The 13,295-nt window shown below is 37.5% G+C and overlaps 1 protein-coding gene across 1 annotated transcript in view; it reads right to left on the bottom strand.

The window, feature by feature from the left end:
- Positions 1–4,259: 4,259 nt before the first annotated feature.
- LOC102446022 (sodium channel protein type 2 subunit alpha) overlaps positions 4,260–13,295 on the bottom strand; it is a 113,749-nt gene continuing 104,713 nt past the window's right edge. Inside the window, exons 24-27 of the mRNA XM_006137325.4 lie at positions 12,270–12,407; positions 10,935–11,039; positions 9,261–9,531; positions 4,260–7,588 (exon numbers count right to left, since the gene is read on the bottom strand). Coding sequence (XP_006137387.1) covers positions 6,393–7,588; positions 9,261–9,531; positions 10,935–11,039; positions 12,270–12,407 — 1,710 coding nt within the window. The 3' untranslated portion in view covers positions 4,260–6,392. The remainder of the gene's footprint in view (positions 7,589–9,260; positions 9,532–10,934; positions 11,040–12,269; positions 12,408–13,295) is intronic.

The following is a 13,295-nucleotide window of genomic DNA, read 5'->3' as shown; positions in this document are numbered from 1 at the left end:
ATACATTTAATTTTGGTTTGTAGCTTTGCTATCTAGTACCAACAGCTTCACCTCAGTTTTCTAATAGTTTAAAATACCTGAAATGTAAAAGGGTTTTAAGCACTCTGTACATGAATATTATCTTAAGAACATAAGAACAGACATACTGGGTCAGACCAACGACACGTCAAGACTATGTTTTTCTTTCAAAATAAGATATGCTAATTCGTGCCGAATTTGCATATCTTCTTCCGATCGCTTTTTTGAACGTGGTTTTTTTGAAAAAGCAAGCAGTCAAGATGCAGTTCTTTTGAAAAAAAAAACACCCTTTTTCGAAAGAACCCTTCTTCCTCAAAAAATGAGGTTTACAGCGTTCTTTCAAAAAAGGTTTTTTCCAAAAGAGCCATGTCTAGACTGCATGCTTTTTCCAAAAAACCTCTTTCGAAATAGCGATCGGAAGAAGATATGTAAATTCGTGCCGAATTTGCATAACTTTTTATGAATGAAAAACATAGTCTTGATGTGCCCCAAAGATCCATCTAGCCCAGTATGTTGTCTTCTGACAATGGGCCAGTGCCAGGTGCTCCAGAGGGAATCAACAGAACAGATAATCATCAGGTGATCCCTTCTTTGTTGCCCATTCCCAGTTTCTGGCAGACAGAGGTTAGGAACACCATCCAGACCCATCCTGGCTAATGGCTATTGATGGACCTAACTTCCATGAATTTATGTAGTTCTTTTTTGAACCCTGTTATAGTCTTGGCCTTCACAACAACATCTGGCAAAGTGTTTCACAGATTAATGTGCTTGTGTGTAGAAATACTTCCTTTTATTTGTTTTAAATATGCTGCATATTAATTTCATTTGATGACCCGGTTCTTGTCTTATGATAAGGAGTAAATATGCCTTATCACCAGTTATGATTTTATAGACCTCTATTATATCCCTCATTAATCATCTCTTTTCCAAGCTGAAAAGTCCTAGTGTTATTCATTTCTTCTTATATGGAAGCCATTCCATACCCCTAATCATTTTGTTGCCTTTTTTAGAATCAATTCCAACATATTTTTTGAGATGGGGGTCACAACATCTTAACATAATATTCAAGATGTGGCTATACCTTTGATTTATAGATCAGCAATGTGATATTTTCCCCTTATTATCTAACTCTTTGTTAATGATTCTCAACATTCTGTTCACTTTTTTGACTGCACATTGAGGGATGTGTTCAGAGAACTATCTACAATGCCTCCAACATCTCTTTCTTGAGCACTAACAGCTAATTTATAACCCATCATTTTATATGCTTAGTTGGGATTATATTTCCTAGTGTGTATTACTTTGCATTTATCAACATTACATTTCATCTACCATTTTGTTGCCCAGTCACCCAGCTTTGAGAGATCCTGACCATTTATACCTACCCTTTGTTTCCTGTCTTTTAGGACCAATACATGAGAGAACCTTCTCTCTTATCCCATGGTAGCTTACTTCATTTAAGAGCCTTTAGTGAGGGACCTTGTCAAAAGTTTTCTGGAAATCTAAGTATACCATATCCACTGGATCCCCTTATCCACATGCTTGTTGACCCCCCTCAAAGAATTCTAGTAAATTGGTGAAGCATGATTTCCCTTTACAAAAGCCATATTTATTCTTCTCCGGTTAAATTATGTTCAGCTGTATGTCTAACTATATAATTCTTGACTATAGTTTCAACCATTTTGCCTGGGACCAAAGTCAGGCTTACCGACCTTTAATTGCCAGGATCACTTCTGGAGCCCTTTTTAAAACTTGGCATCACCTTAGCTATCTTCCAGTCATTTGGTACATTAGATGATTTAAATGATAGATGACAGATAACAGTTAATAGTTCTACAATTTCATGTTTGTGTTCCTTTAGTTATCCTGGTCCAAGTTACTTATTACTGTTTAATTTATCAATTTGTTCAAAAATCTCCTTTAATGACATCTTAATCTGAGACGGTACCTCAGATTTCTCACCCAAAAGGAATTAGCTCAGGCTTTGAAATCTCCTCATATCTTCGGTAATGAAAATTAATGCAAATAATTCATTTAGTTTCTCCACAATGGCTTTATCATCCTTGAGTGCTCCTTTAGCATGCCCATTGTCCAGAGGCTCCACTGTTGTTTAGCAGACTTCCTGCTTCTGATGTACTGTATTTAAAAAGCATTGCTATTACTTTTTGAGTCTTTGGCTAGCTGTTCTTCTAATTTTTTTTTGGTCTTCATAATTGATTTTTTATACTTCATTTGACAGAGTTTTATGGTCCTTTCTATTTTCTCACTTACATTTAACTTCCTTTCTAAACAACATGACTACGTCTACACTGCATGCTTCTTGCACAAGAACTGTTTTGTGCAAGAGTTCTTGTGCAAAAATTATTGTGCAAAAGTGCATCCACATTGCCATGTGCTTTTGTGGAAGAGATATGCTTTTGCGCAAGAGCACCCATGGCAGTGTGGATGCTCTCTTGTGCAAGAAAGCTCTGATGGCCATTTTAGCCATAGGGATTTCTTGCGCAAGAAACCCCTGTTTCCCATCTACACTGCCTTCTTGTGGAAGAGCTCTTGTGCAAGAGGGCTTATTCCTTATGGGGAGAAGAATAACTTTTGCACAAGAAGCCCTGTTTTCCGATGCTTTTCTGTAAATGTGCTTGCGCAAGAACTTGCGTGCAGTTTAGACACTCCACAAGTTTTTGCGCAAGAACATATGTTCTTGTGCAAAAAGCCTGCAGTGTAGACGTAGCCCATGTGTTTCCCTCTTACTGCTTCTTTTACTTTGCTGTTTAGCCATGGTTGCACTTTTTTGGTTCTCTTTTTAATAGGGGGTATATATTTAAGTTGAACATCTATTATGGTGTCTTTAAAATATTTCTATGCTTGCAGGGATTTCACTTTTGGCAATTTACGTTTTAATTTCTGTTTTTCTAATGTCATTTTTGTGATGTTCCCCTTTCTGAAATTAAGTGCTTCAGTTTTGGCCTGCTGTGATGTTTTTCCTGCCACAGGGATATTAAATCTAATTATATTATGATCACTATTATCAAGTGGTCCAGCTATATTCACCTCTTGGACCAGCAAACAGAAGCTGCTTTGCCATCCCATAGAGCAGCCTCTGTCAACGGTTAGCCTCGGTCTGCTGCGGACAGATGCTGCTCAGTGGCAACAGTCCCAGTCTTCGGGGGCCCAAGCTCCCTGTGACAGAGGCTGCACTAATCTCCCATGGAGCAGCCTCCCTTTTCCTGCCCCCACGCTGCCTCTGTGGGAGCCAGTGGGGGGCGTGGGGAGGAGGCAGCTCTGCAGAAGCCAATATGCGTGAAGACTCAGATTGAAAGCTGGCTTCTTGCGTGTATTGGCTCCCACCTGCCCCCCTCACCCTTCACACTTCTACTCCCTCTCTGTCAGAAGCAGCAGCATGGGGGCAGGGGACAGGTGGCTCTGCATGATCTGGTGCTTATGGGGAGCCGGTTTAAAAGCTGGCTCCCCACGGGCACTGGCTCCCGCCTCCCACTCCCACCCCATGGTATCAGAGGCAGCAAGGGAGGAGGGAAGTGTGTGTAGTCAACAGGATTCATCGATAAACCCAGGCTTATCAGTTAATCGTGTAGTCAACTACATGTTGACATTCCTACTTCCTTTATAGGCTCCTGGTTTCCCAAAAGTTTCTCTAGTTCCTAATATATTTAAATACCTCCTCTCTACACCATTGTCTCATCCATGGATTGAGATCCTGCAGTTCTGCCTGTCTAACTGTTCCTTTACATGGACATGGAAGCATCTCAGAAAATGCTACCATGGAGGGGGGACTTCAATCTCTTAACCTCCCACCCTAAATTTACCCTCCAGGACCATTCTTGTATCCTTTCCTACGCCACTAGCACCTACATGCACCATGGCCACCAGCGCCTCCCCAACATTACACGTAAGTGTACAGCAATTTTAAGTAGTGTTTAATCAGCCTGAAGAATCCACCTTCAAAGGGAAATACAAATCAAGTTCGCTAACACTGAGGTTTAAAACATCATCCTACTGCAAAAGATATAAATTATATTTGGGTATATATAGGTATACAGTACAAAATTATTTTGTTTCATGCACATTTTTAAATAAAAAAGACTTTTAATTCTTGTTCATGTTTGCAAATCGGTGTAGCCTTTTAAAATGTATAATACATTTTGACATGCATTATTTGTTTGTGATAAAAACAAAGACAACAATTAAATACAATAAAAAAGAAATCTTTATTCTTTTGGCTCAACTGTAATGTGGTTTACCGTTCTTTATGGTAATAGCATTTTCCTGCATGCAGTTCACCAACACACAAGTCAATAGTTTTAGTTAAAGGAGGAATCAACATTTAATTTTTGCTTGTGTAAGAAACACAAATGTCCTGATGTGATCATTTATACAAGTCTGCTACTTATTTCTTGTGAAAAAGACACTGTCTATCCCTTAGTATATTTAGAACAGTTCTAGTGCAGCATGAATCAACAAGAATAAGAATAGTCTATGTAAACAAACACTGGTAGAGATCAATGATTCCATGAATAAACGGATTACCTTGAAATTTCTGACGCAGGCAGTGCTAGGATTTCAAACAAATCTTTCCCACCACATTTCAATTACATGTTATATCTATTTGGAAGCAAGTGCATTTCAGACTCATTTTTAAATTTATTTCACATTAAAATGTGTGCAAAAATACAGTACTAATAAAAAGAAGCAGAAACCTAAAACTACCTCATTCTCTCCTTTACTCTTATTTTGTGAAGTTCTTTGATTAAAAAGTGCTATGGACAGAAAGTAACAAAAGTGACTGTGACATCAACCTGAAGATAATTTTAATTTCTGATTCTATGTACAAAATGCTGAAAAATAAAATAAAATGATATTTTTACAGTATTTATATTTTCTTAGAAAATTCTATCCATGTATTTTCAACAGATTAAGCAGTTTGCAACATGTCCTGTACAGTCTGGCTATACACCGTACAGTAGTCACGTAAAATTTAAGAATGCAAAGCAAGAAGCTCTTTAATAGCTGCAAACTATTGCTTGATGATATGAAGAAATGATTTCTGGTTGAACAATTTGTTTCACTTTACCACTGACATATGGCTTCCCATATTAGACTTTTGAACAGTGGAAGGAGTAAAATACAGCAGCAAAGGCAAGATAAACATGCATCAGTGATAGCCTGCAAAATATCTATAATGGTACAGAATACATAATATTATCTGTTGAAAGCTTGCAAACTACACTTATCATGGTACATATTTGATGCAATAAATATTGTGCTCAGGTCATTATTTGTTTGCTCAAACATGCACCACGTGGTAAAGTAACTATTTACATAGACAATATTATTTCATTGACACATACAATGTCAACCTTGCTGAGAGTAGAAGATGGCTAAATGATACTGCAGGGTGAAGCAGAACAGCTTTATAAAGGTTGACGTTTTTTGGTCAGTTCAATTTTCTAGATTAGATTAAATGAGTATTTTGTTCTCCACAGAAGAACACTTAACAAAAAAAAATCAAGTTTATATCGTCAACATTTTTTTCTCAGAGAAGTTTGTATCAACTATAATTTAATGACTTGTGAAAAAATAAAATATCTGTTTTATTATTGTAGATTCTATGGGACTTTACAGGCACATTAAAATTTGTCTGGATGAGACACAAGATGAATACTTTCATTAAGCACCTCAAAATATCGAGCCACCCTGAAACATGGAAGTAGTTAAAACTCTTGCTTTGTGCGACTGATGTCATGTGTTTTCCATGCATGTACAATGAGTGCAGCATGCCTTCATGCAAATCACTTCTGTCTGTACATTATAGAGAATCAGAGGATAGAACACCTGGTCCTCAAATCCTCTTCCCCAACACAAAACCCATTTACAAAAATAGTCACATATAATAGTAAACAACCTGTGAATTAAAAAAAATGATAAATTCACCAACACCAATTTTTGTAAAAATATGGCAAATATAGCAGTTGAAATGCAGACAGTGGATACAATTATTGTACTCAAGTGTTTTTGTTAAACAGAAATTGGAGGTTTGCACCTTTTTTTTTAAACTGGTCCCTACAGTCTGAGTAGCCATTTTGTCTCCTCTTCAGCAGCATCAGCTGGTAATGAAAACAATAACCTCCTGTCAAGGTTGTTACCCTGTTTTACAGAGTCACAGTTTGATGACGAGGGGTCACTGTCTTGTTATAGGCACTGACCTTAAGTATATATATATATATAAAATCATTATATATATATATATTTATATAAGTAAAAACTGTCAGTTTGGCATAGACCTCATTACAGGAGTCTTGTTGACACAAATATGTCACTTTCTCAGGCTTTAAACCACATATCACCAATGTAATTCTTTGTTACTTTTTACTTTCCCTGATGTCTTTACCTTTATCTTCTTTTTCTGATTTGTCTTTTTCATATTTCTCTTTGTCTGGCTTTGTTACACTATCATAGGAAGGTGGAGAAGTTGTGGAAGGGGTCATATCTGTTTTTTCTGGAGTGGAGTTCTCATTCAGTTTATCAATAATCATCTCTTCTTTCATAGGCAGGTCATCCTCATCTTTGTCTTTATCTTGTTTAAACATACATGAAACTTTTTTAATTTTTTGCTTTAAAAGGTAACGTCTGAAAGCACGCTGAATAATGACAGCAGATACTTCCTCTTGTTTTCGTTTTAATGTTGTTGTGATCGGTTCATAGGAGACTTTAGAAGGGTTGGCTGCCATAAACCGATCTTCCATTTGTATTCGAAGTGTATCCATTTCTCCACTTTCCCCCAAAACACGCTTTGTAAAAGCAAACAAGATGTCAAGGCAGTGAATTCTGTCCCCACTCACCATGGGCAGATCCATTGCAATAAGCTGAACTTTATTTGGTTTTGCTATAAGAAGAGGAGGATCCAATGAAGCTGCAAAATCAGAGAGTTTACTGAATTCTATGAACTGAGTTGCATCTGGATCAAACTTTTCCCAAACCTCATAGAACATCTCAAAGTCGTCCTCGCTCAAGGGCTCAGCACTTTCTTCTGTGGCGACACTGAAGTTCTCCAAAATAACAGCAATATACATGTTTACTACAACTAAAAATGATATGATAATATAACTGACAAAAAAGAAAATCCCAACTGAAGGGTTACCACAGTCTCCTTTAACAGAGCTTCCTGGGTGATCTTTATTAGGGTCACAGTCTGGTTCTCCACTGTTAAGAATTGGTGCTAACAAGCCATCCCAACCAGCTGACGTAGTAATTTGAAATAGGCAGATCATGCTGTTGCCAAAAGTTTCAAAGTTGAACATGTCATCAATCCCAACTTCCCTCTTAACGTAGGCAAAGTTGGACATTCCAAATATAGCATAGATAAACATGACCAGAAAAAGCAGGAGACCAATGTTAAACAAAGCAGGAAGAGACATCATCAAAGCAAAAAGCAGAGTGCGGATCCCTTTTGCACCCTTAATGAGACGCAGGATTCGTCCTATTCTGGCAAGTCGGATAACTCTGAACAAGGTGGGGGACACAAAATATTTTTCAATCAGGTCAGCCAGAAACATACCTGTTAAAAATAAATTAGTTAGTAAAATATATATTAAAACGTAGTGGCAACTACTAAAGATTTGTACTGTTCAATACAGATTTTACCAATGAGAAGTGAAGCAAACATTCAAATAGCAGAAGTTTGCATTGTGGACTTTTAGTTCATTTTAACCAAACTTACAGTATGGCATGCTATGCAAATCTTAAAAAAATTCAGCCAGAATGTCTCCACTTTGCAGGATTTTGTAAAAGTGTATCAAAGAGGTTTATACATTTAGATGGCATGTCTATATATTTTTATCTGAAACTGGTGTCCACTAATAAACTTCTCTGATCTGTTATTGAATAGATTGGGGGATACTGAAGTTTGTAGAATATTTTTCTGTTTAATTGTAATAGAAGTAATCTATATTAAGATGAAGGAATGCCCTATTTATAGTTTCTGATAGTGAATTACAATGCAATCCATTAAAATGAAATTGTTTAAATTAAATATGTAAATTATATAAGTACTTAACTCTTTAATCACCCATGAAATAATGTGACTGTAAATTTAATGGGAATTCCACAGCAAACCAGTATGTAAATAAACCAGCAATGAAAGCCTTCCTAGAAGGAAAAAGTGGCAGAAAATGTCTTTATTATGACATCAAAGAAGCAGAAAAAGTGTGACCTTTCCAGCCACTGAAAAGATAGCAATAGGTCACATCCTGTTCCTAAATCATAGGCCATAAAATCAGATCATAGACTGAAGAATCCTGCAAGACCAGGGAGAAGGATTCGTACCTATTCCAGGCAGCCCTTTCTGCTCCTGTGATCTAGACAGAGAAATAGGCCATTTGAACTACATCTTTGTAGATACACTTGCTCCAGCCCTGTTCTTTCCTTTGGTGCTCCTGAGTTAATAGGCAAGGAGCCCTCAGGTGTAAGTGACAGAGGTGGCTCTACAGCAGGGACGGCCCTAGACTAGCTGCCAGCAACTGGTGCCCTAGGCGAACCATGCAATTGGCGCCCCCACCTCCAAACCCCTCAACGATATTGTGCCACCATTTCGTGCCCCATTTAATGTGGCGCCCTAGGCGACCACCTAGTTCACCTATATGGACGGGCTGCCCCTGCTCTACAGCAGAAAGGGTGAGGGTTGTTGACTTGCTATTTAGGGTCATGCTGTCAACACTAAAGAGTAAAATGAGAAGGTTCTTTTGCTGTTAATGCTGACTATCATCTCATTGTTGCACAATTTTTCCCTGTGAGTACCACTAATAAAGTGTGTTCATTTCCTCAAAACAGACTTTCCATTTACTGGTTTGTTTCAATACTGGAGTGATATGCAATTTCTAATGCACTCAGAGTTGGGATCTGATAGGGTTGCCAATTTTGGTTGGATGTGTTCCTTGAGGTTTCATCACAAGACATATTCTTTAATTCTTGGAGACTCCAGGACAATTCTGGAGGGTTGAAAAACTTACTGTTTAATTTCTGATACCGAAAATGATAATCAAATCTGATTCTTAATTGAAATGAATTTCTTAATATACAGTTCTTTTATTAAATGCACAATATGGTACAAGAAAAATGACAAACTAAAGAATCTGACTCTCTTCAAGTCAAATGTTAAGGAACTTAAAATTCTTAAAACAAATTTTTAATTTTCACTTTTTTAGTCCCTTCTTAAAGTAAACTGTACTTACCTACTATGGAGAGAATGACAACTACAAAATCAAAAATGTTCCACCCTATGGTGAAGTAGTAATAACGGAGTGAAATCAGTTTCAAAATACATTCTCCAGTGAAAAGGACAATGAACACAAGGTTAATCCACCATAAATTATCTTGCATCTCATCACTCTGGTCGTCTGTTTCTACCATCATGGTGACCATGTTAAGGCAGATAAGAATCATGATGCTGATGTCAAATACTTGTTTTGTCACAAAATCAAAGACCATGCCTTGGAATTTGTTCTGTGGATAAAAAAGAATGCATCATGCCTACACCTGGGATATAAATTTCATTCCCAAATTGCTACAAATAAATTAACTAAATCTATGGTTTAGTGGAACTCAATTTTTATTTTTTATAATTTCAACAAACGACACCAATGTTTTAACCATTTTTTCAAAGTTTATCAATTTAAATTTTCAGTCATGGGGGGTCAGACAATACAATCTGACAATTATTTAATGACAGCAGACACAGGGATTTAAAAAAATTAAAGTTTGATAACTGTTAAACACAGATTGTCAACATCACACCAAAATATACAAAGTAATTATTCACAAATCAAACTCTAATAAATTTTCAAGGAGTGTTTTTCTTACTTCAACTATCTGTAAATTCGTATTTATTTTTGAAATATTTTGAAATATTTTTCATTGGTTTATGTGTTTACAGTGAAATCAACATTTACAGACATTTACTGATAAAAATCAGTTCCAAGCTTAACTGTATTGGTGTTATATATTATTATTAGTTGTACACTCAGAAGTGCATTTTAAGTGTCTCCTTTTAGTATGCATACACATACTTTTTCACACAAATTCAGTAGTTAGGCCTCCAAAGATTCTACTTACACATATTAAAGGAAAGATTTTCAAAGCTACGAGATTTGGTTGTCTTACTGACATTCATTTTAATATATGCACGTTAGTGATACACCAGGCTAAAAAAAAGTTCAGCTTTGGCAAAACAGGCAAACAAGTTTACTTTTTGTCCATGGCCATCACTTCCCTTCTTTCCCTAAGAAATACTTTTTGTATTACTAATAAAATCTTCAGCCTCAATTAAGTATAAAAAATTCATTAGAGCAAATCTTTTCCTCTGGACAGCTGTTGAAGATATAGCTAAATCAGTACGGTTCCACTACACACAGAACAGGAAATGCAGGGTTCTTTGCATGAGGTAGGTGCACACTTTGAGCAGTGCAGAGCTGTACTGCGTAGCTGCTCCTGTAGGCTGTGGAAGAGAGGCCAAGCATCCACCACTGCAGATACTCCAGTTCTGTATATCAAATTACAGACATGTAAGAGACATATGACATGGCTTCCACATAATAGCTGCAGAACCCCTCTTGGCCTGATAAGAGGTTTCCTTGCTAAGATCTTGACACATTTAACACTCACAGGACTTGAGCTGGAAGTTAGTTGTTTTAGACAGATGAGTGTTTTGAAGGATGCCATCTACAATCCCTCTAGTCTTCCAACAGCTGTAGAGTGATAATTCAAAGCAAAAGAAGGGTCCTCCACTACCAAGAAGTTTAGTTTAAAAAAATCCATTTGTATTTAAAGGGAGACAAAGTTTGCTTTAGGTGAAACGTAAGCCAATACATCATTTAAACAGTAGGGGAGGGAAATACATTCATTCTTACCGCTGGCCGGGGTATAGGTTTTTGTGGTTTCTTGGAACCCAACTTTTTCATTGCATTGTAATATTTCTTTTGTTCTTCTGTCATAAAGATGTCTTGGCCTCCAAAGTAAAGAAATGAAATCAAAACTGGTTACAACCATGTAACTCCATTGATTAGTTACAACCACCATAAAATTAGTATTATCATTCATGTTCTCACTCTTAGCAGATATCAAGGACTGAATGGGCATAAACACTGACTTGCGTGCTTATCTTTATTTGTCAGTATATGGGGAACTGGTAGTAGCTCCTGAATTTAGGTTGCCTGACACTTTCCATTCTATAAGATTTTTGTAAGTTTTTCTTTGAGAAGCTCTCAAACATCCAGTGTTTACAGAAAGTCTTCAATATTTTGCAGGGGGAATGCACTGAGGTAACAGACGTGCCTTTTCTTTGTCCCATGCAATTTCAGATTTTGCCAAGGCATGAAATGTGAAAAAAACCCTTTCCTTCTCTTGTGTTTGCTCCTTAGGAAAATGCCTAAATAATAAATAAATATGAATATTCTATGTCCTGGCTCATACCTCTGCCAAAACAGCAGCACATACTGTACTGAGTATACACAGGAGCTGCCAATGAAGGCATGGTAAATGTTGCAGGGGGCAAACAGAGTCAGACTGGACTCCCTGCCTTCCTAGACCCAGTACAACATGGACTCAGCAACCCTTCCCGCTCTACCCACAAGATCACCACATGGGACAGAAGCTCACCCAACTGATCAATGTGGGGGCCAGCAAAGAAAACTAAGTCAGACTGGGTTCCCCCCATGCTAACCTCATTCCCCATCTGGGATGACAGTCTTTTCCTGCTATGGTCTAATGTATTTAGTCCTGTAGCTCAAGTACAGATAGTATTTATTTAGCGCTACAGCAAAAATTAAGACTCAATAGAGTACAAAGGATAACATGATGCCTACAACTAAGAATTATACATTTACATTTGAGAGATCTCAAACATCAGTGTAGCCAACATTTTTTAAATCTCTAGCTTTTTTTTTAATAAGATAACTTTTAAGATATGGACTTTTTTCTTTTTTCTAATTTGGCTATACATGCTCATGTGTATGGTTTTCTAATTCATCCATCCTGCAATGTTACATGGAATGATTATAGTTAAAGCCATTTACATTACATACTGCATGTTACAGAAAATGATGATAAATGTTCATCAGAAAAAGTAAAAAGTTTAATATTTTTTCTGATCTGAAGTCACTACAGTAATTCATTGTATGGTAGGCACCAAAACAAGCAATAATTTTGTATTTAGCTTTTTTTTAGAACAGCGACAAAATACTTATCTTCTTTTTTTGTTGGTTGAAATTATCTATGATGACACCAATGAAAAGGTTCAGGGTGAAGAATGATCCAAAGATGATAAAGATGACAAAGTAAAGATACATATACAGGTTGTCTTCATACTTAGGCTGATCCAATACCTAAAAAACATGTGTGAAAACTACATGTCAGAAGCCTTATTTGTTATATAACCCTAAGGCTCCATTATTCTGACTCATCCATCTTATGAACTAGACTCAATGTACTCTGATTCTGAAGCTCCAGAATTCACCTCCCTGCCATGAGACTCTTCCACAGTCTGAGTGTTCATTAAAAAATCAGTTTCTAGCCCTGATGGTGGTTGAAAAAAAAAAAACACTTGAAAATGTGAAATGAGTGTAAACAAACACAACACCGGCAGGGCTGGCAACAGACTTTACTGCACCCTGGGCAATGCTGGGGGGTGGGGCTTGGCTCTGGGCCCCCTGAAAAGGGCAGAACCTTGGGTGAAAAGGGCAGGGCTAGGGGCTGGCCTTCCCCACCAAGTGCCACCTAGATCATGCTGTGTGACTCTCTGGCAACAATTTAAAGGGCTCAGGACTCTAGGGGTGTGTCTAGACTACCTAGTTTTGTCGACAAAAGTGGACTTTTGTCAACAAAACTATACCAGCGTCTACACTATCGCTGAGTTCTGTCGACATAACGTCGACAGAACTCAGCAGTTTTGTCGACGCTGGTATACCTCATTTTACAAGGCATAACACCTTCTGTAGACAGAACTCTGTCGACAGAAGGTGTTATTGCCTGTAACATTGTGTCCAGACTATGGAGTTCTGTCGACAAAGCAGCTTGCTTTGTCGACAGAACTCAATGTTTCTGGACGCTCTTTGTCAACGGAAGTTTTGTCGACAGTATCTGTCGACAAAACTTCTGTCGACAAAACGCGGTAGTCTAGACGTACCCTAGCAGTGGTGGTGGCCTGGAACCCTGGTCCCTTTTAAACTGCTGGTCCCTGGGGCAATTGTCTCCTTTCTCTTCTCGCATCAGCA

This window comes from Pelodiscus sinensis, chromosome 7, assembly GCF_049634645.1.
Source record: "Pelodiscus sinensis isolate JC-2024 chromosome 7, ASM4963464v1, whole genome shotgun sequence".
Taxonomy (NCBI): Eukaryota; Metazoa; Chordata; order Testudines; family Trionychidae; genus Pelodiscus; species Pelodiscus sinensis.
This window is presented reverse-complemented; position numbering and strand designations above follow the sequence as displayed.